This window comes from Saimiri boliviensis, chromosome X, assembly GCF_048565385.1.
Source record: "Saimiri boliviensis isolate mSaiBol1 chromosome X, mSaiBol1.pri, whole genome shotgun sequence".
NCBI classification, from domain to species: Eukaryota; Metazoa; Chordata; class Mammalia; order Primates; family Cebidae; genus Saimiri; species Saimiri boliviensis.
In genome coordinates this window covers 21063514-21087399 of record NC_133470.1, presented here as the reverse complement: position 1 = coordinate 21087399, position 23886 = coordinate 21063514, and the positions used below count along the sequence as shown (strand labels likewise).

The window sequence follows — 23886 nt, the reverse complement described above, 5'->3', positions numbered from 1 at the left end:
GGCTCAGGCAATTCTCCTGCCTCAGCCTCCTAAGTAGCTGGGATTACAGGCACGCGCCACCACGCCCAGCTAGTTTTTTGTATTTTTAGTAGAGACGGGGTTTCACCATGTTGACCAGGATGGTCTCAATCTCTCGACCTCGTGATCCACCCGCCTCGGCCTCCCAAAGAGCTGGGATTACAGGCTTGAGCCACCGCGCCCGGCCCCAGAGCGCTTTTTAGGTCACCTTGAAAGTCACTTGGATGATGTCACAGCTAGTCTGTCTTCATGCCCCTCATTTCTGTGAGGCTAACTTTACAACTTAACTATCTAAGAGTTGTATGCAGTATTCTCTTAGAAACAGGGACTCTGGCTATTGTGTTGAGAACAGACTGCAGCAGGACAAGCGCAGAAGCAGGACAGAGTCAGAAGGCTAGTCCCAGTGAGAGCCACTGGTGGCTTTGACTAAGGGGGTAGCAGTGGAAGTGATGAGAACTAAACAGATTTTGAAAACATCTTGACAGTAGAGCCTAGAGGATTTACATAAGCCATGTACTTTCATCAGAAACATCACAGGCACATCCTCAAGCAGGTACATCTCTTGCTAAGAATCACTGTCCTGGTTTCAAGTTCTATGAAAACAGGGTCCATTTTCTTCCTACCTGTATATGCCCGTTACACTCAGCACAGTGCTTTACAAATTTGCTGATAATTCATGTGGATGTCTGAAATTAATTACAATAAATTTCTGGTTTCAAATCTGACATGAGATTGTAATAAATTAGTCTATATTTTAAGTCTTATTCCAAAATTTCTGATAGAAGTTACTTACAAAACACAAGGGGACATGTTAGATATAAAATTAACATTTGATGTAAAATTGTTTATTTGTGTTCCTCATGCTACAACACAACCTTCAAAGTCAGCCAAGTATGTAACATTAATATGCATCCTTAAAACATCATCTTAGATAACCCATAGCCAGAGGTTCTCAAGTTGTACAATGCAACTTCAACACTCAAAAGAGCACAATATGTTTCAAATCCCATCTCAATGCAAATTTAAGAAAAGCAAAGCAAACTGTATTATCGGACTATCAAAACTCAGTGAGATTCTGTAATTTAATATACCTACTTCTCAACTCTCTAAATTTCTCAACACTGAGAAGAGTTGTTAAATGCCTGAATTCTACTCCAAGCCAATTAAATCACAACAATTAAACCAGAATCTCTGTGGGGCATCTTGACTCAGTTATTGCTTTCTAACATCTTTTACTTCTTGGCCTTTCGGAATGTCCAGAAATTAGTAATATTACAATGTGTGTTATGATCGTAACAGTTAAGAAAAAACATAAAATGAAGGCCTAGAAAGATCTTTGTTACTCATCTAGAATTATTTGGCATAACAGTATTTTCCAACAGAGGAAGACTATTGGATTTCAGGACTAAAACAACGCCGAAAAAATTTCAAGCCATCACAGGGAAAGAAAGAAAACTTCTGACTCTGGTTTCTCTGTGTTTCAGGCCAGGAAGAGCAAGGGAAGAAAAAGATTTGTCCATAGGACAATTTCTAAAATCTCTAAATAACAATTTCATTTGAACACATTAATCTCCTTTTCATGCAAAATTTCAAAGATAAAGCAATATAAAATATGGGGCCAAAGAAAAGGGAGAAGGTCTTCAAGGAGAATCTGTCTCTAAGTTTTCATTGGTATAACAGTCCATCGCTTGGAGCTATTCAAAGAGGAATCATGAAAATGAAATTATTTCAGACAGTTTCAGTGGTGTGTATGTATATGTGTGTGTTTGTGTTTGTGTTTGTGTGTGTGTGTTACAGCAAAGGCTGGTTGTAGCAAAAATTCATTTCAAAGTGTATGATATGCGCGGGCAAGGTGGCTTACGCCTGTAATCCCAACACTTTGGGAGGCCAAGGTGGGGTGATCACCCTGAGGTCAGGAGAGACCAGCCTGGCCAATATGTCAAAACCCTGTCTCTCCTAAAAATACAAAAATTAGCCAGGTATGGTGGCACACACCTGTAATCTCAGCTACTTCGAAGGCTGAAGCAGGAGAACTGCTTGAACCCGGAAGGCAGAGGATGCAGATCAGGCCACCGCCCTCCATCCTGGGTGGTAAAGCCAGAATCAAAAACACAATAAGGCATGCAGAACAAAACTGCATGATATATAATTGTGACATTATATGGGAATGCTTCTGTCAAAATATAGATTCAATCCAACATTACGCCAACTTTTATATTAATTTCAGTCCCTAAGTTAAGTCTTCATAACCAAAAACATGAGAATAATCTTATAGCTATCTATTAAGGTAACAAACTGTAAATAAATTCCCCAATATTGCTTTGAAAATAAATTCCTTGGTTGTTAAGAGAAATTCCAACTTCCAACTCCATCCAAATGTATTATTTAACTGGTGTTCGTCAGTCATCATCTACTGTTGGCTTGATTGTCACTCCTCTTCTTATCTGACCCCAACCAATTAAACTGCAAAATGAAAATAAAAGAAATCATAAATCTTACATCCATTTCATTGTCATTACCACACAATTGTATGATAAATTTTACCTGCTTATCTTCTAAATTCAAATTTGTTCCCAAAGCCTGCTCCTCCATGAAGAAAGCCCATAATATATTCTTAGATTATTTTTGTTGTTTTTTTTGAGACAAGAGTCTCACTCTGTCACCCAATCTGGAGTGTGGTGGCATGATCTCGGCTTAATGCAACCTCCAGCTCCTGGGTTCAAACGATTCTCGTGCCTCAGCCTCCCGAGTAGCTGGGACTACAGGCATGCACCACCATGCCAGGCTAATTTTTGGGTATTTTTAGTAAAGACAAGAGTTTCACCATGTTGGCCAGGCTGGTCTCAAACTCCTGACCTCAAGTGTTCTGCCCGCCCTGGCCTCACAAAGTGCTGGGCTTACAGACATGAGCCACTGTGCCCGGCCTGAAAGTTTAGTGTTTAAATCTATTTTAAAATACACTGGAAGTCATATGTTTGTAATAATATAGATAGACAGATAGATAGATAAAATTTCACACAAGAAAATAAAATCAAAAGGGCATAAATTACCACAGCAATTATTTACTTAAGAGACAACAAAAATGTAACTTTCTAAATGACAGGGTAATAATTCAGATAAATCTTCTGGACAAGTGATGAAACCACTGTGGGTACAGTATCACGAAAGCCTAATAAAGCAAGCAGGGCTCGGTGGAGTGGCTCATGTCTGTAATCCCAACACTTTGAGAGGCTGAGGTGGGAAGATGGCTTGAGGCTGGGAGTTTGAGATCATGCCGGGTAACACAGTGAAACCCAGTGCCTCCAAAAAACAAAAAAATTAGCTGGTCATAGTGGTGTGAGCCTGCAGTCCTAGCTACTTAAAATACTGAGGCTGCCGGGCGCGGTGGCTCAAGCCTGTAATCCCAGCACTTTGGGAGGCCGAGGCGGGTGGATCACGAGGTCGAGAGATCGAGACTATCCTGGTCAATATGGTGAAACCCCGTCTCTACTAAAAATACAAAACATTAGCTGGGCATGGTGGCTCGTGCCTATAATCCCAGCTACTCAGGAGGCTGAGGCAGGAGAATCGCCTGAACCCAGGAGGCGGAGGTTGCTGTGAGCCGAGATCGCGCCATTGCACTCCAGCCTGGGTAACAAGAGCGAGACTCCGTCTCAAAAAAAAAAAAAAAAAAAAAAAAAAATACTGAGGCTGCAGGGAGCTACGATCATGCCACTGAACTCCAGCCTGGTCAACAGAGAGACCCTGTCTCAAAAAAATACAAAATAAATAATTAAGGAAGGAGACAGTGAGCAGGGGTGATCTGAATAATTAGGAAAGGTTAAATGGTTGAAGTAGATTTCTAGTCCGAAGTATCAGAAAGTAGTGAGCAGCATCTAGAAATTATTGAGCATAGCATGATGAAAATATTTTAAGACTAATTTTGATTGAGCTCTTAAGTAATAAAAGGCAAACTAGGAGTATTTCACAATAACTGTGAAGTATAAAGTGATGGTAGGGACTATGATTAGGTGACAAGGAATGGAAAGCAAGGGGCAAACTCACTAACTAACCTGGGAAAGAGCAAAAAATCAGGAGCTACAAATGTGTGTGCATTTCCTCGCTCTATCCTCTCAAAAGACCTTGAAGCAATAGCACCCTAAGAGCAATGGGCATACGTGAACACTCAGCTCTTCATTTATAAGAGAAATGGCCAGTTCTAAAACTGGAACAGAGAAAGTACAAGGTAAGTCTAGAAGATCTTGTGCCAGAAGATAGGAAATGTTCCCAAAAAAGAAGATTGAGGCCAGGCGCGGTGGCTCAAGCCTGTAATCCCAGCACTTTGGGAGGCCGAGGCAGGTGGATCACAAGGTCGAGAGATCGAGACCAACCTGGTCAACATGGTGAAACCCCGTCTCTACTAAAAATACAAAAAATTAGCTGGGCATGGTGGCACGTGCCTATAATCCCAGCTACTCAGGAGGCTGAGGCAGGAGAATTGCCTGAACCCAGGAGGCGGAGGTTGCGGTGAGCCGAGATGGCGCCATTGCACTCCAGCCTGGGTAACAAGAGCGAAACTCCGTCTCAAAAAAAAAAAAAAAAGGCCGGGCGCGGTGGCTCAAGCCTGTAATCCCAGCACTTTGGGAGGCCGAGGCGGGTGGATCACGAGGTTGAGAGATCGAGACCAACCTGGTCAACATGGTGAAACCCCGTCTCTACTAAAAATACAAAAAAAAATCAGCTGGGCATGGTGGCATGTGCCTATAATCCCAGCTACTCAGGAGGCTGAGGCAGGAGAATTGCCTGAACCCAGGAGGCGGAGGTTGCGGTGAGCCGAGATCGCGCCATTGCACTCCAGCCTGAGTAACAAGAGCGAAACTCCGTCTCAAAAAAAAAACAAAAAAACAAAAAAACAAAAAAAAAAAAGAAGATTGAGAAACAGCCTGGGCATGGCAGCTCATGCAAGGTCGGGGGTTCAAGACCACCCTGGCCAACGTGGTGAAACCCTGTCTCTACAGAAAATACAAAAATTAGCCGGGCATGGTGGCACGTGCCTGTAGTCCTAGCTACTCGGGAGGCTGAGGCAGGAGAATTGCCTGAACCCAGGAGGCGGAGGTTGCGGTGAGCCGAGATAGCGCCATAGAGTAGTTTTCTGTAAAATTCTTGCAATTTTTCTATTAAGTATGAAATGATTTCCAAAGTCATTGCAAATACCAAACCCAAATTCACTGGGTTTTGCATAGGTTTGTGTCTAGGAGGAAGAGAAGCCAATCACGGTATTTGGACTAAAATATGGGACTATAGTGAAGGTTGAAGTATAGTTTTCAAAGTCATCCAAACGAATAGCTAAGACTGAAAGCCCCAGTAACTGTTGTCCTCAAGGAAGTGTGTGTGTGCTTATGGGTACGCCACCAAGAACTTAAGGAAATTGACTGTGTTTTGTTTTTTTAAAACTTTGTTTTAAATTATTTCTGTATGACAAGACTGTGTCTTTTTTTAAGTAGACAGTGACAAAAACTAACAAACTTACCGCCAGTGTTTTTCAACTCTTCGGCTAAGGGCAATTTTTTCTCCTACCTCTGTGCACACTGGATTGGTCAAAACAATTTTACCCAAATCGGCCTTGACAGCACTAACTCTCCCTCCTGTAGAGAGGGACCCTATGTTCACCATGAGTACTTCATTCTTAGACAGCTTTTGCACCTAGAAAAATAAATTGGAAAAAAATAAACCCCCAAATCAAGACAATGCTTTGCAAAAATACTAAGAATTTACCAAATACTACTGGAAGTATGTCAATTGTAAAATTAAAAAAAAAAAAATTCTATAGAAATTTCATTGTAAAGGAACTTAAACTATACTCTAAAGATGACAAAGGCAAGTTTTATTTGGCACCCACTGAATTTATACAAGATCCATCTTTTAAAAATAAGGTAGTAAACATAACAGAGAACCTCTTAAAATTCTGAAGAAGTTACACAGTACAAATGAGGTACAAAATTCCCCAAAGTGGGGAGAGGGGAGGACTACGGCTACATATGAATTAATATAAGCTAATATTATGGCTATAATAATAATATGGCCATATATTTAAGAGTCAGTACGGGCCGGGTGCAGTGGCTCACGCCTGTAATCCCAGCACTTTGGGAGGCTGAGGCAGGCGGATCGCTTGAGGTCAGGAATTCAAGACCAGCCTGACCAACATGGCAAAACCCCGTTTCTACCAAAAATATAAAAAAGTAGCCAGGTGTGGTGGTGCGCTCCTGTAATCTCGGCTACTTAGGAGGCTGAGGCAGGAGAACTGCTTGAACCCGGGAGGGGGAGGCTGCAGTGAGCCGAGGTTGTGCCACTGCTCTCCAGCCTGGGTGACAGAGCGAGACTCCATCTCCAATAAATGAATGAATGAATGCTAGAGTGAAATTTGCTGGGATAGGGTGTTGCCACATTTAAATGTTGACAAATATCACCAAATTTCTCCCTCAGAAAGTATTACCAGTTTGTACTTTCTCAAAAACCATGATTGCTTATTTTCCAAAATCTTTGCCAACACTAGGTGTCAGCAATTTCCCATCTCTGTCAACCTAATTTGGGACATTGAGATCGGCCTGGGTAACACAGCAAAACTCCACCTCTACAAAAAGTACAAAATTAGCCAGGCGTGGTGGCCTGTGCCTGTAGTCCCAGCTACTCAGGACGTTAAGGTGGGAGGATGCCTTGAGCCGGGAGATCGAGGCTGCTGTGAGTCGAGATTGCACCACTGCACTCCAGCCTGGGCAACAGAACAAGACTCTGTCTCAAAATAAACAACAAAATCATATGGATATTAGGAATGTCATTTCTTTGTCACACATGGCAAAAACTTTTCTGTTTTATAGGTTTCTTTCTTAAACTGACTGCCATATAGAAGTTCTCAATTTTGGCCGGGCGCGGTGGCTCAAGCCTGTAATCCCAGCACTTTGGGAGGCCGAGGCGGGTGGATCACGAGGTCGAGAGATCGAGACCATCCTGGTCAACATGGTGAAACCCCGTCTCTACTAAAAATACAAAAAATTAGCTGGGCATGGTGGCGCATGCCTGTAATCCCAGCTACTCAGGAGGCTGAGGCAGGAGAATTGCCTGAACCCGGGAGGCGGAGGTTGCGGTGAGCCAAGATCGTGCCATTGCACTCCAGCCTGGGTAACAAGAGCGAAACTCCGTCTCAAAAAAAAAAAAAAAAAAAAGTAGTTCTCAATTTTGGCCGGGCACAGTGGCTCATGCCTATAATCCCAGCACTTTGGGAGGCCCAGGCGGACGGATCACTTTAGGTAAGGAGTTCGAGACCAGCCTGGCCCACATATAGTGAAAACCCATCTCTACTATAAAATAAAAAAATTGGCTGGGCGTGCTAATGCACGCCTGTAGTTCCAGTTTTCCCTTATTTGGGAAACCAAGGCAGGAGAATCACTTGAACCCAGGAGGCAGAGGTTGCCATGAACTGAGATCACATCACTGCACTCCAGCCTGGGCAACAGAGTTAAGACTCCCTCTCTCAAAAATAAAAATAAAAATAAAGTAGTTCTCAATTTTGTGGAAGTCAAATTTATTTACCTTTTCTTTTTTTTCTAAATTTCATGTTAACTATAAAATAAAGCTCAAAACTAGTTTAACACCCCCATTTGTCACGTTTTTAGAAACAGAAATTATAAAAAGCATTTACCTTTGCTGCTTTCTTGTCTCCTTCAGTGCGTACACCTAGAAGCCGTCTGAGCAGGAAATAGGAAATTTCCAATTCTGTGAATATCTCAGGTAAGGCTCCGACTGCACCAAGTACCTGCCCCACCATTCTGTCAGCCCGGCACAAAGTGGGGTCAATTTTTGTTCCAACTCCTAATATAAAAATAAGATGTATATAGCTCAATGTTTTATTTCCTAAAACACCTATAAAGTGAATTAGTTGGCCAGGTATGGTGGCTCACGCCTGTAATCCCAGCATGGGAGGCCGAGGTGGGTGGATTGCCGGAGGTCAGGAGTTCGAGACCAACCTGAGCAACACGGCGAAACACCATCTCTACTAAAATATAAAAAATTAGCTGGGCGTGGTGGCAAGTGCCTGTATTCCCAGCTACTCCAGAGGCTAAGGCAGGAGAATCGCTCGAACCCAGGAGGCGGAAGTTGCAGTGAGCCAAGTTCACACCACTGCACTCCAGCCTGGATGACAAAAGTGAGTCTCAAAAAAATTTTTAAAAAGCCAAATAAGCACAGCATGTGCCTATATACTTTAATATATACTTTAATTTTCATATTTACATAATAGCTATATAGGCATAAGAAAATACCTGTTTTATCTAGACAAATAGATATGTACACTCATGAGATGACTGGGCAAATGAGAATAAAACATTCTCTTGATTTAAATTCTAAACAAAGGGTTTAGAAACCTGATTTTCTAGGAATGATGGCTTGGCTGAGAACTTAATACAGGAGATGGTACTTGGTCTGGAAACCAATAAAAATAAATTCTAAACAAAGGACAAATAGAGATAACTGAACTCAAAATATCCTTAACAAAGACTGAAAAAAAAGAAAATTCATAATGAGAAGTTTGCAGAATATTTGCACACCACTTCTCCCCTGAAGGCTGATCAAAAAGACAGCCTAAAGACTACATATGGGCCAGGCCAGGCGCGGTGGTTCACGCCTATAATCCCAGCACTTTAGGAGGCCCAGGTGGGCAGATCACCTGAGGTCAGGAGTTTGAGACCAGCCTGGTCAACACAGTGAAACTCAACCTCTACTAAAAATACGAAAAGTAGCTGGGTGTGGTGGCAGGTATCTGTAATCCCTGTTACTTGAGAGGTTGAGGCAGGAGAATCACTTAAACCCAGGAGGCAGAGGTTGCAGTGAGCCAACCTGGGTCGCAGCTGGGGCAACAGAGTGAGACTCTGTCTCAAAAAACAAAACAAAACCAAAAAAACACATATGATTCCTGGGATTCACTTCAAAATATTCCAGCTGTGTCTTTAGGGGAGTGGAGGAAAGAAGACATATAGAGCAAGATTAGGAAAACTTTTTTTTTTGAGACACAGTCTCTCTCTGTCACCCAGGCTGGAGTACAGTGGTGCAATCTTGGCTCACTGCAACCTCTGCCTCCTGAGTTCAAGTGATTCTCCTACCTTAGCCTCCCGAGTAGCTGGGATTATAGGCATGTGCCACCACACCTGACTAATTTTTGTATTTTTATTAGAGACAGGGTTTCACCATGTTGGCGAGGCTGGTGTTCAACTCCTGACCTCAGGTGATCTGCCCACCTCGGCCTCCCAAAGTCCTGGGAATACAAGTGCCGCCGTGCCCAGTCAAGATTGGCAAATCATTAATAATTGCTGAAGCTGAGTGATGACTACATGGGGGTTATCATTACAGCATTCTCTCCTATGTTTAAAAGAGTTCCTTAAGCCAAGTGTGCTGGCTCACACCTGTAATCCCAACACTTTTAGAGGCCAAAGAGGGCGGATCACTTAAAACCAGGAGTTTGAGACCAGCCTGGCCAACATGGAGAAACCCTGTCTCTACTAAAAATACAAAAATTAATTGGCCATGATGGTATGTGCCTGTAGTTCCAGCCACTCCAGAGGCTGAGGTACAAGAATTAACTGAACCCAGGAGGCAGAGGTTGCAGTGAGCCGAGATCACACCACTGCACTCCAGCCTGGGTAACAGAGTGAGACTGCCTCAAAAAAACCAAATTTTAAATTTTCCTTAAGTTAAATTTTTAAAAAGTTTCCAAATTTCCCTTGATTACCACACACATGCACACAAAAGATAAAATGATAGATGGGACTATAGGCACACATCACCAAATCCAGCTAATTTTACTATTTTATTGGAGAAATGGCACCTTACTGTTACCCAGGCTGGTCTCAAGTGATCCACCCAAGTTGGCCTCCCAAAGTACTGGGATTATAGGCGTGAGCCACCACGCCCAGCCTCTTTTTCTTTCTCTTTTGAGACAGGGTCCCTTGTGCAGTGGCACAATCTTGGCTCTCTGCAGTGTTGACCTCTGGGCTCAAGCAATCCTCCCACCTCAGCCTCCTAAGTAGCTGGGACTACAGGCATTTGCCACCACGCCCAGCTGATTTTTGTAGAGACAGGGTTTCACCATGTTGCCCAGGCTGGTCTCGAACTCCTAAGCTCAAGCGATCCACCCACCTCAGCCTCTCAAAGTGCTGGGATCACAGGTGTGAGCCACTGCACCCAGCCAATCTGGTAAACTGTTTCTGGTGTCTTTTTAAAATTTCCTCTTTACAGTTTTTAACCAAAGACACAACTTGTTAGGTGAAGAATAAACTGTTTCTTCACCAAACATTTTCTTCTTTAATCTAAAGGTACAATACCCCCTTTAATTCTCACTGAATCTTTCAGTTTTGGGGGTATTTAGTAATAAACTAAGTTGTAAGGGACTATTGCAAAATATACATAAAAGCAACCATGGCCAGGCAGGGTTGTTCACACCTATAATCCTAGCACTCTCTGAGAGGCTGAGGCAGGGGAGGTGCCTGAGCTCAGGAGTTTGAGACCAGCCTGGGCAACACAGTGAAACCCCATCTCTATTAAAATACAAAAAATTAGCTGGGCATGGTCACATGTGCCTGTAGTCTCAGATACTTGGGAGGCTGAGGCAGGAGAACTGCTTGAACCCAGGAGGCAGAGGTTGCAGTGAGCTGAGATTGTGCCACTGCACTCCAGCATGGGTGACACAGCAAGACTCCACCCCCCAACCCCCCCAAAAAGGGGAACTATTATCACAAAAACTGTGTAAACAAAATTTTTTTTTTTTTTTTGAGACGGAGTTTCGCTCTTGTTACCCAGGCTGGAGTGCAATGGCGCGATCTCGGCTCACCGCAACCTCCACCTCCTGGGTTCAGGCAATTCTCCTGCCTCAGCCTCCCGAGTAGCTGGGATTACAGGCACGCGCCACCATGCCCAGCTAATGTTTTGTATTTTTAGTAGAGACGGGGTTTCACCATGTTGATCAGGATGGTCTCGATCTCTTGACCTCGTGATCCACCCGCCTCGGCCTCCCAAAGTGCTGGGATTACAGGCTTGAGCCACCGCGCCCGGCCACAAAAATTTTAAGTGTAGGTAAGTATCTTAAATGATAAGTCATCAAACTGATTTTTTTTGTATTGCTAAAAAGGAGTTACTCTATATCTGACCAAAATGTATCCTTCGTGTTTAAAAATAATTTGTATTAACTCATGAAGTCATCTTATAACCTAAAGTAAGAGCTTAACCACATGACTGTTCCCCCACCCCACTCTATTATTAAAATAGCCAATTAAAATTCTATAATATGCCCCTTTTGGTAATCCACCTCCCATGACAAGTACCACAAACAGCCACAAATTAGAAGAGATGAGAAGAAAATCTTTACCAATAAGACCGCCTGGAGCAGCATATTGCAGATCATTATGCTCCGCAAAAAGTGATACAATTTTGGAAAAGATTGGTTTACACATGAGTTTTCCTTCACTATCCTTGGAAACAATACCAGGTCTTACTTCTATCTCCTGGCCCACCTGTAAACATATAATTAGTAATTAAAATTACTGTGTTACGGCAAAATTATCACTTACCTATCAAAGTTCCATCAGGGGCCGGGCGTGGTGGCTCACGCCTGTAATCCCAGCATTTTGGGAGGCCAAGGCGGGTGGATCACCTGAGGTCAGGAGTTCAAGACCAGCTTGGCCAACATGGTGAAACCCCATCTCTAACAAAAAAAAATTAGCTGGGCAAGGTGGCGAGTACCCGTAGTCCCAGCTACTCGGGAGGCTGTGGCAGCAGAATCGCCTGAACTAGGAGGCAGAGGTTGCAGTGAGCCGAGATGGTGCCACTACACTCCAGCCTGGGTGATAGAGAGAGACTGTGTCTCAAAAAAACAATCTAAAGAAAGAAAAGAAAATGTAGTGTACACACACACACACACACACACACACACACACAGAGGAATATTATTCAGCCACAAAAAAAAAAAAAAAAAAAAGAAAGAAATTCTGCCATTTGCAGCAACTTATCTAGAACTGGAAGCCATTGTGTTAACTGAAATAAGCCAGGCATAGAAAGACAAATATCACACATTCTCACTCATGTGTATATGCAGGGGTTAAAAAGGTGCATCTCACAAAGGTAGAGAATGGGTTGGTGGCTATCAGAGTCCCAGAAGAGTGAGGGGAACAGAGTTTGAAGAGGGAAAAAAAGAATATTAAAAAAGAGAACTCTGTATCAAATACCGGAAACCATGAAAATAATTTTCTTTCAATCTGGATCGTCAATACTTTTCTTCCAGATTAGACAAAAGTAAAACAAACAACAAAAGCAAAACAAAACAAAATCACAACAATCAAAACCCAGTTTACCTTTAAAACTCCTTTTAGGATACTACCACCAGCTACACCCCCCTTAAGGTCATCAACTTCACAGCCAGGTTTGTTGACATCAAAAGATCTAATAACTAAAAGAAAATAAAACAAATTAAAGCCAGTTGTGTTAATTTTAACTTTAGAAGAAATATTATTTTCCATGTTAACTTTTCTAAAATAGTGGCAATATAAGATTTATACTAAAGGGGTGACTTTCTAAAAAAATCTATTATTACTCTAATGCTTACGCAGCCTCACTTATGATGGGAAAAATGAAAATAAGTTTATTAACAAGTGGCATATATATAGTATACCAGTATTACAGAGTATCACGCAGCTATTAATGTTAGAGCTATATGTAATGATCTGGAAAAATAACCCTCATATACTGTTAAGAATAGTTATAAAAACTACATGCATAATATAATCCCACTTCCACACACACAGAAAAAATTAATGTCTGTATATAGATTTTTTTCCCCCTCTACCACAGAGGCTGGAGTGCAGTGGCACAATCATAGCTCACTGCAACCTCAAACGCCTGGGCTCAAGTAATCTTCCTGCTCCAGCCTACCGAGTACCTGGGATTACAGGTAGACACCAATGTACCCAGCTATAATATTTTAGTTTTTGTAGAGACGGGAATCTTCCTTTGATGCCCAGGTTGGTCCCAAAATCATAGCCTCAAGCAATCCTCCCACCTCAGCCTCAGCATCCCAAAGTGTTGGGATTACAGGTGCAAGTCACCATGCCCAGCCTGCGTATATGTTTATACATGATGATATGAACAAAGAGAAAAGTGTGGGAATAATGGACACCAAATGTTAACTTTGCTTACTTTAGGGCTAAAGGACTAGAACTTGAAGACAGAGAGATTATGAACATTTTCTTTATATACCTCTATATTATATGACTTCTGTAAGAACAATTCAACTTTATAACTACAAAACAACACTAGGACTACATGACCTGCATTTAAGTCACGTCAGAGAATATTTCCTACTAAACACCAGGAGCCTGGATGAAGGCCCAGACAAGCTCAAATGTCTGTTTCAAGAAGGCTTCTACATTCCTGGATAGGAACCACAATCTTAAGTGATCAAATTATACCAGTATCAGTTTTTCTCTAATGGAACAATAAAATCATCTGTATAACGTTTTAGTCAGGAAGTTGTAACACCCTGACTAAAACCTTATGATTCTATAGAGAATACTATATTATTCCATCTTACACACCATGTATTGAGCACAGAAAGGTTAAAAGTTGTTTTTGTTTTTTTGAGAAGCAGTTTTGCTCTTGTTGACCAGGCTGGCGTGCAGTGGTGTGATCCTGGCTCACTGCAACCTCCGCCTCTTGAGTTCAAGCAATTCTCCTGCCTCAGCCTCCTGAGTAGCTAGGATTACAGGTGTGCGCCACCATGCCCAGCTAATTTTTTGTACTTTTAGTAGAAACAGGGTTTCACCATGTTGGTTCGGCTGGTCTCAAACTCCTGACCTCAGGTGATCCACACACTTCAGCCTCTCAAAGTGCTGGGATTATAGGTACCAGGCCAAGGTTAACAGTTTTTATTATGTTCAGGACTCTGTCCTTCATCCAGTAATACAATCTAGTACTGCCAACACAATCTCAGAATTAATTGATTTAAAAAAAAAAAAAAAACTGTCTGAATTATCACCTCTGCAGAAAGAGGAAATATTAATAAACACCCTTAAAGAGGAATCACCAATGTGGAAAAGATCAGATTAAGAGTTAATGGTAAATCCAATCACTTACCAATAAGGCGGGGCTCTGAAGTAAAGTCTCTTGGGGGTACTGGAATTTTCTTTACTATGTACTCACAAACAACTTCAATATTGTATTTCAGCTGAGCCGAAATTGGAACAATGGGAGCTCCCTCTGCTACTGTACCTATATGACAAAATTCAGAAAGATCAAAATTCTACAGTTTTATAAAATTTATTCTATGTATGTTATATAAAACAATTAAGATTACTATCATACAATAGATGCCTAAACCCCATACAAATGTCAGCAACAAGTGCAAAGTGGATAATTCTGTTTAGAAAACTGGCAATATTCTATGTTTGTTTTTACTCCTGAAAATGAATACTATTCCCTTTAAGGGAAAATTTGTTAAATTATATTAATAGACATACTTAATATTAGTACAATGATAAACCTGTTCACATAAAGAAAATACTAACATTCCAGGGAAAGAGCACTCTACTAGTTGAAAAGATTTCTAACATGTAATTAATCTCCCAATAAATGTCAAGATAAAATTACAGACTCTGATAATCAAAGACTGCTGGCACATATAATTTTAATTTAAATTTTTTTTTTTTTTTTGAGACAGAGTCCCACTCTTTTGCCCAGGCTGGAGTGCAGTGGCACAATCAGGGCTCGTTGCAACCTCCACTTCCCAGGCTCAAGCAATCCTCACACATCAGCCTCCTACATAGTAGCTGGGAACACAGGTGTGTGTCACCAATCCCGGCTAATTTTTTGTAGTTTTTGTAGAGACGGAGTTTTACCATGTGGCCCACGTTGGTCTTGAACCCCTGGACTCAAGCGATCCGCCCGCCTCGGCCTCCCAAAGTGTTGGCATTACAAGTGTGAGCTACCATGCCCAGCCATATATATTTGCTCCGTATTACTTATATGTCAAACAAGCTAGTCAAAGAAATAGACCAAACACAATTAGACTTTAATTAAAATCACGTATTACTTTTCGTGATGACAGAACTGAGTTCACAAGAAATTAACCTTTCTAACAAGAAAAACAAGACTAAGAGAAAATGTCAACAATAAGATATATCATGTCTCTATGCTATTAGAGAAAGGGACATTATAGAGATTAAATAAATCAGTCACTTCCAAATCTGGAAGTAGCTGTTCAGTAACAAATACTGTAAGACAAGTTTTTTTTAGATTTTGTTACTCATTTTACTATTACTGACATTTTTTTTAAATCTGACTGATAAAGTTTCCAGAATACAACCCCAGTTCTAACTTGCTGCCAGCAAAAATATACTTTAGTATATTAAATTCAGAAACATAGATTTTATTAGTTGTAGCAGGTTGCTAACAAGCAGTAGGTAGAGTACTAAGGCTTAAGACTCATAAGTTTACCGTATTTTAGATAATATACATTACAAGTTAATTTAACATCTAGTATCCAGAGTAAATGCCCCTCAAAGTGATTCATAAATTTATTACATATTATGGCTTCTTACCTTGGACAAAAGCAAGGATCTGCTCATACTGTTCTTTAGCCTGACTTTCTTTTACCAAATCAATTTTATTTTGTAGAATCAAAATATGCTTCAGTTTCATGATTTCTATAGCAGCTAGGTGTTCAGATGTCTGAGGCTGAGGGCAAGATTCATTACCAGCTAGTTGATGAAGAATAAAAAAGATCTATTTAAGAACAGCTGGAAATACCCAGAACAAGCAGACAAATCCATAAAGAGAGAAAGCAGATTATAGGTTGCTAGGGGGTGGGGGAGGGAAACATGGGGACTGATGCTTCATGGGCATGGAGTTTTCTTCTGTGGTGATACAAACGTTCTGGAACTAGATAGTAGTGACACCACAACCACTATGTTGTCCAAAAATGTGAATGCACTTAATGCCACTAAGTTGCACACTTTAAATACATAAAATGGTACATTTTATGAGTCTCTTTTGCCACCCACACCCCCTCACCGCCCAAAAAAGCCTGGCATCTAATAAAGGAGACTTCTGAATGTTCTAGCTGTACTCAAGGCAACAGTCCTAGATATTATTGCCAGGCATCCACCTTTTGGCCCCGCTTCACCCTGTTGCCTGCATTCACTGGAACCTCCCAACTGTCTGGCCCCAAACCCTGGTCCTAAGCAAGAAGCTTAAAATCAGTAAGTTTGGCTTCTCAGGGTCTGCCCTCAGCTTTTGCTCAGGTATAAGGTACAGCCCTCTAGCTCTATCCAATCTTGGAAATGCTCTGGACCAGCCAACTTCCTGAGAGGTAGAGAGTAATTAAGAAGAAAAAGCACTTAATACTATCTGAGAATTTTAACTAATATCAGAGGCTACTCTTCAACAAAGAGGGAAGAATGCTGACCGTGAAGATAACCAACAGTGTATTATAAACAGGCATGTTTGGTTGATCACTCTAATGATCAACGTCCTCAAGTTGTGATGTTCAAGTGTCCTGACTATGCTCACGTGGCATGCTTTAAAAAAAAATTTTTTTTGCCACTGAGTCTCACTCTGTCTCTGCCACCCAGGCTGGAGTGCAGTGGCTTCATCTCTACTCGCTATAACCTCTGCCACCTAGGTTCAAGCGATTCTCCTGCCTCAGCCTCCTGAAGAGCTAGGATTACAGGCGTGCCCCACCACGTCCAGCTAATTTTTGTATTTTCAGTAGAGGCAGGGTTTCACCATGTTGGCTACACTGGTCTCAAACTCCTGGCTCTAGGATTACAGGCATGAGCCACCATGCCCAGTTGCTTTGAGACAGAGTCTCACTCTTGCTGCCCAGGGTGGAGTGCAATAGTGCAATCTTGGCTCACGGCAACCTCCTCCTCCTGGGTTCAAGCGATTCTCCTGCCTCAGCCTCCTGAGTAGCTTAGATTACAGGCGTGTACCACCATGCCCGGCTAATTTTGTATTTTTAGTAGATAGAGACAGGGTTTCACCATGTTGGTCGGGCTGGTCTGGAACTCCTGACCTTAGGTGATCTGCCTGTCTCAGTCTCCCAAAGTGCTGGGATTACAGGCTTGAGCCACCTCACCTGGTGCTTTTAATGAAATCTCTCAACAGCTTACACAGGAAACAAAGCATATACTATCCTTGAAAACTCCACTTATAAAGGCCAGGCACGGTGGCTCAAGCCTGTAATCCCAGCACTTTGGGAGGCCGAGGCGGGTGGATCACGAGGTCAAGAGATCGAGACCATCCTGGTCAACATGGTGAAACCCCGTCTCTACTAAAAATACTAAAAATTAGCTGGGCATGGTGGCGTGTGCCTGTAATCCCAGCTACTCAGGAGGCTGAGGCAGGAGAATTGCCTGAACCCAGGAGGCGGAGGTTGCGGTGAGCCGAGATCGCGCCATTGCACTCCAGCCTGGGCAACAAGAGCGAAACTCCGTCTCAAAAAAAAAAAAAAAAAAAAAGAAAACTCCACTTATTCCTAGACTTCAGCACTTATTATGAATGGTGTTTGTATCTTAAATACATCTGCAGTAGACAGTTCACAAACACACACATACACACACACACACACAAATAGTTTTACACATACTTTTAGAACTAAATAAATCACCTCACATGACTTCAATGAGAAAAATGAACCAATGACCTTTTTTCTTTTTTTCAGATGCTACCACAAGAATTCTCACAAGCCATCAGCCCCAAGTCTATCTTTTTGAGTATTTTGTGATAGCTGGTAGGTAGGAAAGTCATCCTGGAGGACATGTTAGTTCCCACTCGTGTTAGCCGTAGGTAATATATATGGTCCTTAAAGGCCTTAGTTCCCCTTTAAATATTTCATCTTGGATTTGTTCCACATTCTTTTGTCCAGACCAATTGTGAGGTATTTACCTATCAACAGAAGAGCTGCATCCATCACTGCTGCACCATTCAGCATAGTAGCCATCAAAATATCGTGGCCAGGACAGTCAACAAAGGAAACATGTCTAACAATTAAGAAATAACAATCAGTTTTAACATGAATTACTACTTAAACATGCTATGGATTTCTTAAAGTTAAATAAACTTAGGAAATAATCTTATTGCTATAAAATTGGTACAGGGCTTGGTGTTTCTAGAACTTAGAAGTAAATTTACCAGCTGAGATTAAAACCACTACAGATTACAAAGCAAATTCAATTAGTTATGTGCAGAACGGACGATAAAGAAACCCCCAAATCCAATCAAAGTGAATATAGTATAGAATAATGGTACAGAGTATATACTCAGCATCTAATTGATTTGAAAGCTAAAACTTATAATGACTTAAAAAAACCATGTTACATCTGAAAAAACAATTTTCTGTCTGGGCAAGGTGGTTCACACCTGTAATCCCAGCACTTTGGGAGGCGGAGGCAGGTGGATCACCTGAGGTCAGGAGTTTGAGATCAGCCTGATCAACATGGAGAAACTCCATCCTACTAAAAATACAAAACTAGATGGGCATGGTGGCACATGCCTGTAATCCCAGCTACTTGGGAGGCTGAGGCAGAAGAATCACTTGAACCCAGGAGGTGGAGGTTGCAGTGAGCCAAGACCATGCCATTGCACTCCAGCCTGGGCAACAAGAGTAAAACTCTATCTCAGAAAAAAAAATTTTCCAAAAATAGCTCTAGCACCTTGAAAAACTAGACTTGCCCATTTGAAGTGGAGATGGCAGCACTTTTTTAAAGCACAACTATGGTATTCAATTCAGAGCAACAATTTTTTTTTTTTTTTTTTGAGACGGAGTTTCACTCTTGTTACCCAGGCTGGAGTGCAATGGCGCTATCTCGGCTCACCGCAACCTCCGCCTCTTGGGTTCAGGCAATTCTCCTGCCTCAGCCTCCTGAGTAGCTGGGATTACAGGCACATGCCACGATGCCCAGCTAATTTTTTGTATTTTTAGTAGAGACGGGGTTTCACCATGTTGACCAGGATGGTCTCGATCTCTTGACCTCGTGATCCGCCCGCCTCGGCCTCCCAAAGTGCTGGGATTACAGGCTTGAGCCACCGCGCCCGGCCAGAGCCACAATTTTTTAATTAAAAAAATACAATTAAAGTATGCTCACACTGTCATGATCTAAGAGGGGTCAGCCCTTAGGCCAAATCTGGCCCACCACCACACCTATTTACACACATATTTTCTACATCTGCTTCTGTAATAGAAGAACAGAAGCGACAGAAACTCTATGGCCTGTAAAGCTGAAAACATTTACTATCTGGCCCTTCATGGAAAAAGTTTGCTCATCCGCTATTAAGGACCAGGACTACTACAGTGAGGCAAAAGGCAAAATTAAGAGAACGCCAAAAAACTCAGTCATCAAGGTAAATGGCCAGGCACAGAGGCTCATGCCTGTAATCCTAACACTTTGGGAGGCTGAGGCAGGTGGATCACTTGAGGCCAGGAGTTCAAGACCACCCTGGCCAACATGGTCAAAGCCCGCCTCTACTAAAAATATAAAAACTAGGCTGGGCACGATGCTCACACCTGTAATCCCTGCACTTTGGGAGGCTGAGGCAGGCAGATCATGAGGTCAGGAGATCGAGACCATCCTGCCCAACATGGTAAAAACTCCGTCTCTACTAAAAATACAAACATTAGCTGGGCATGGTGGTACGTGCCTGTAATTCCAGCCACTCAGGAGGCTGAGGCAGGAGAACTGCTTGAACCAGGGAGTCGGAGGTTACAGTGAGCCGAGATCACACCACTGCACTCCAACCTGGGTGACAGAGCAAGACTGTCTCAAAAACCAACCAACAAACAAAAGATAAATATATATATTCAATGTTTTTAAAAAGTCAAAATTAATGCAAAAATCAGTCATGAACAAAATACAATGCCATGATAAGCCATAAAGTGATACTGAAGCAAGAGGGGAAAAAATTCATTAATACTGAGTCTGCCCTTATTTATATTTTTGATATTCTGTTTATCACATTTTTTTGCATTAATTTCAAAAAAGATACTGTATTAAAATATTTATCCTGGCTGGGTGCAGTGGCTCACACCTGTGATCCTACACTTTGGGAGGCCGAGTCGGGTGGATTGCCTGAGCTCAGGAGTTCGAGACCAGCCTGGGCAACACAGTGAAAGCCTGTCTCTACTAAAATATAAAATATTAGCTGGGCATGGCAGTGTGTGCCTGTAATCCCAGTTACTCAAGAAGCTGAAACAGGAGAATGACTTGAACCAGAGGCGGAGGTTGGATGAGCTAAGATTGTGCCACTGCACTCCAGCCTGGGTGACAGAGCCAAGACTCCACCTCAAAATAAACAAACAAACAATTTATTCTAATCACTGAGTTTTTTGGCATACCTGCCGCCCCCAGGCCCACTTAAATTTTGGGCATGAAGTGAAGGCCTCACTTGTCTCTCCCTGATCCCAGCCCTGCTCCTGATCTAAAAATTCCCTGTAAGGCATCTCTAGTCCCCAGAAACATTACTAGACAGATGTCTGTATCCTCTGATAAAAAACCAGGTATGCAACCATATTCAGATAATAGATGGGGAACAAGTTCAAGTGTTTTAGAGAAGTGACTAGAAATGGCTCTGTTCCTCTCCTATTTAATACACAAAAACAGCACTGTTTAAAAGAAACTCAGGAAGCCTAGAAAAAGAATTCCCTCAATCCAATGAGTTGTTTCTCCATTTTGTTTGCATGATACTTTTAGTTTGGAGAAACTGCCTGTAAGTATTTTAACTTAGATTTACATGCTTGACTTTTCAGATTTGCCATAAAAACGTAAAACAACGGAAAAACAAAACCATTGAGCAATTAAGTTTATTGTTTAATACCTTAATATTTCAAAAAGCATAAAACAGAAGACAATAAAACATAGTAAAGTGTTTTTAGCAAAAAAGAAGTCACCTGACTAATTTGAAGTTCCCTTTGGTCCCTGGAATGTCTGTAGGAAACTCATCAGGTGTACTGCTCCCACAAGATCTATAACATTCTGGCCGAGGACAACTTGGGTCATCAAGTTTATAAATCTAAAATTTCAATAAAAAAGATTTTGATTTGTTATCTGCACAACAATTAAATACTTCCTTGTTCCACAGTACCCAGCTCACCTTAGCATTAGCGTATCCAAGCTTGATTGTAATATTTCTTTCTAGTTCATTTTTGAACCTGACCGTGTGAACTCCAGAAATAGCTTTGACAACTGTGGATTTCCCATGAGCTACATGACCAATTGTACCTACGGACAAAGTACAAAAAAATTAATTCCTGTGTATTTAATTACACACCAAATATTTTTTCAAATAGTGTTAAGAGTAGAAAACCCACAGCTGGCCAGGCATGGTGGCTCACACCTGTAATCCCAGCACTTTGGGAGGCTGAGGTGGGGAGATCACGAGGTCAAGAGATCGAGACCATCCTGGCCAACATGGTGAAACCCCGTTTCTACTAAAAATACAAAAATTAGCTGAGCATGGTGGCGCACACCTGTAGTCCCAGCTACTCAGGAGGCTGAGGCAGGAGAATTGCTTGAACCCGGCAGGCAGAGGTTACAGCGAGCAGAGATCACAACACTGCACTCCACCCTGGCGACAGAGCAAGACTCCATCTCAAAAAGAAAAAAAAAAACCAAAGCCATAACTCACTGCAAATATCAACATAGAACCAACAGTGACTTCAATTTTTCCTCTTCCATATATCCATTGTTCTCATATAGGACTGAAAAGAACCTTCCATTTAACTAACAACTTTATTTTAAAAACATACCCTGGGCCAGACAGGATCTCCTGCTGCTGCCTAGGCTGGAGTGCAGTGGCCTGATCACAGCTCACTGCAACCTCAAACACCTGGGCTCAAGTGATCCTCCCACCTCAGCCTACTTAGTTTCGGGGCCTACAGTCATGCATCTCCATGCACGGCTAATTTTTTGCATTTTTTTGTAGAGATAGCTATGTTGCCCAGGCTGGTCTCCTGGGCTCAAGCGATCCACCTGCCTTGGCCTCCCAAAGTGCTGGGATTACAGGTATAAGCCACTGCACCAGACCAGAATTCTGTATATTAAGGAATCTTCCAGCATTTCCAGATTAAACAGGTACGATGGGCCCTGACACAACAAAAAAGGATTTGTGAACAAATAAGGAAACCCAAGTTTAACAACTGCAATGGTGTAACTTTTTAAAAGCCTCATGGTAGAGTTTACTTTTTAACTGTGCTGTTTGTACAAACTCAAAATGTCCAAAATTTACACTCAGTCAACATAACGTCTCCTCTAAAGTTCTAGGTGTCAATTAAGAAAAAAAAATCGACTTAATCACAGCTTGTACATCAAATAAAACTTTCATAAATTCTGCCCTTTAAATAATCCTGTGTGGCAAGTATAGCCACATTTTCACCTCTTCCTTAAACTTCTGATACGTATAACTACATAATGCCTTATGCTGTTAAACTTCCATGTCTCCATTTTTTCTTCTTACCAAGTCTGTAAGCTAGTCATGGGCAGCATTCTTTGGGCTTACCCCCACCCTGCAAAAAATCTAGCAGGTTCTTTATTCACAGAAACTTAATATCTATTTCTTGAATATCTGAATCCTCATATTCAGGTAATCACACAAAAAGTGAGGACAAAATTCATTGCTGGCGATCAAGCAAGTCAGGTCTCTTAAGTTACCCTTACCTATATTAATTGTGGCTTGTCTGCTGATAACTTCGTGTGAAAGTGGCGTCAACTTGGTAACATCCTGCAATGAAATATTTTAAAACACTGCACATAAAACAAATCAGAACTTTTCCTTTGACTTTACATTTGCAATCTACATCTCACCACCATCTGCAGTTTTCTTCTACTTCTAAAGCGCCTTTTACCGATCAGTAACCTTGTACTCCTATGGCTGAGAAGCCGTAAGAGCCCTGCATCATTACAAAACAGACCACACCTCCACGTCCATACAACTATGGGATATCTAGAAGTCAGAGGCTTCCCAATCTTGGGAACATCAGCACTAAAAGTAATGCAGACAAGACACCCTCTCTTTCCCAGACGTTCAGAAGCTGACAGCATGACAATCAACATCAAGACTTTCCAGCCGAATCCTCCAGAAGTTCGGAGTCCCAAGACCGTACATCCCTGCACCCTGATCGTGGACCGCCCTGGGTACAGGCAGCGCAAGCATGGCTTAGGGCGCCCGGCTCCAGGTCTTCTCCAGACCCATGCTCCCGACAACCGGACACTAATTCCAATGCCACCCGGGAGGATCGGTCAACTCCACTCCCGAGTTCACTCTGCATCCTCCCCAAGCGAAACCTCACCAAGGTGGTGAGATCCTGGCGCGAAAGATGCGGCTGCCCCAAAGTCACTCCGGCTTCTCCTCCCGCCATCTTGCCAAAAGAGGAAAAAAATCGCCCAGGCTGCCGCCTGATCGGCTGCAGGGGTCCTAGTGCAGGGCACTAGGGGTCCTAGGAAGCCGGGGCGGAAAGGCCGACTAGGGGCTTAGGGTGGCCAGTGCAACAGCGGCCTCACTGCTTGGACGTCTCTCTGCTTGAATCTGCACAGTGCCTGTCGGTAGGCTTACTGGAAAACATGGTGCAAAGTTGCGGGAGCTATTAGTTGCAGCGCTGGTAGATATTTGTGCAGGCAATACTGAGGGCAGCCATCATACCCCACCCCTCCCCAGTGCTAGGCGGGTGATGCAACCCGGCGCGCGCGCCGGCCAGGGAGAGACCATTTCCGCTTCCTGTGGCGTTTCCCCGAAACCTGGGAATCGGCTGTGGTGTGTGAACAGAAAAGAGGGAGTGTCCTCCCCGCCTCCCCACCTTTTTTTTGA

The 23886-nt window shown here is 42.3% G+C and overlaps 1 protein-coding gene across 1 annotated transcript; it reads right to left on the bottom strand.

Annotated features, from left to right (window-relative positions):
- Window positions 1-836: 836 nt before the first annotated feature.
- Window positions 837-23483, bottom strand: EIF2S3 (eukaryotic translation initiation factor 2 subunit gamma). Its single transcript, XM_003924088.3, has 12 exons — window positions 23372-23483; window positions 22740-22803; window positions 21178-21305; window positions 20975-21096; window positions 17977-18071; window positions 15630-15788; window positions 14167-14301; window positions 12390-12484; window positions 11408-11552; window positions 7694-7863; window positions 5528-5700; window positions 837-2481 (listed from the first exon to the last, which is right to left on the bottom strand). Exons 1-12 carry the CDS (start codon window positions 23438-23440, stop codon window positions 2418-2420), a joined length of 1419 nt encoding a protein of 472 aa, XP_003924137.1. The 5' UTR covers window positions 23441-23483; the 3' UTR covers window positions 837-2417.
- Window positions 23484-23886: the final 403 nt, after the last annotated feature.

What these genes read in the sequence shown, in the direction of transcription:
- EIF2S3 (XM_003924088.3), bottom strand. Translation starts at nt 23,440, where the DNA reads ATGGCGGGAGGAGAAGCCGGAGTGACTTTGGGGCAGCCGCATCTTTCG. An exon ending in ACAAGCCACAATTAATATAG is followed by an intron (nt 21,306 to 22,739) that starts GTAAGGGTAACT and finishes CTTTGTCCGTAG; the next exon opens with GTACAATTGGTCATGTAGCT. An exon ending in TGCAGCTCTTCTGTTGATAG is followed by an intron (nt 15,789 to 17,976) that starts GTAAATACCTCA and finishes TTCATCAACTAG; the next exon opens with CTGGTAATGAATCTTGCCCT.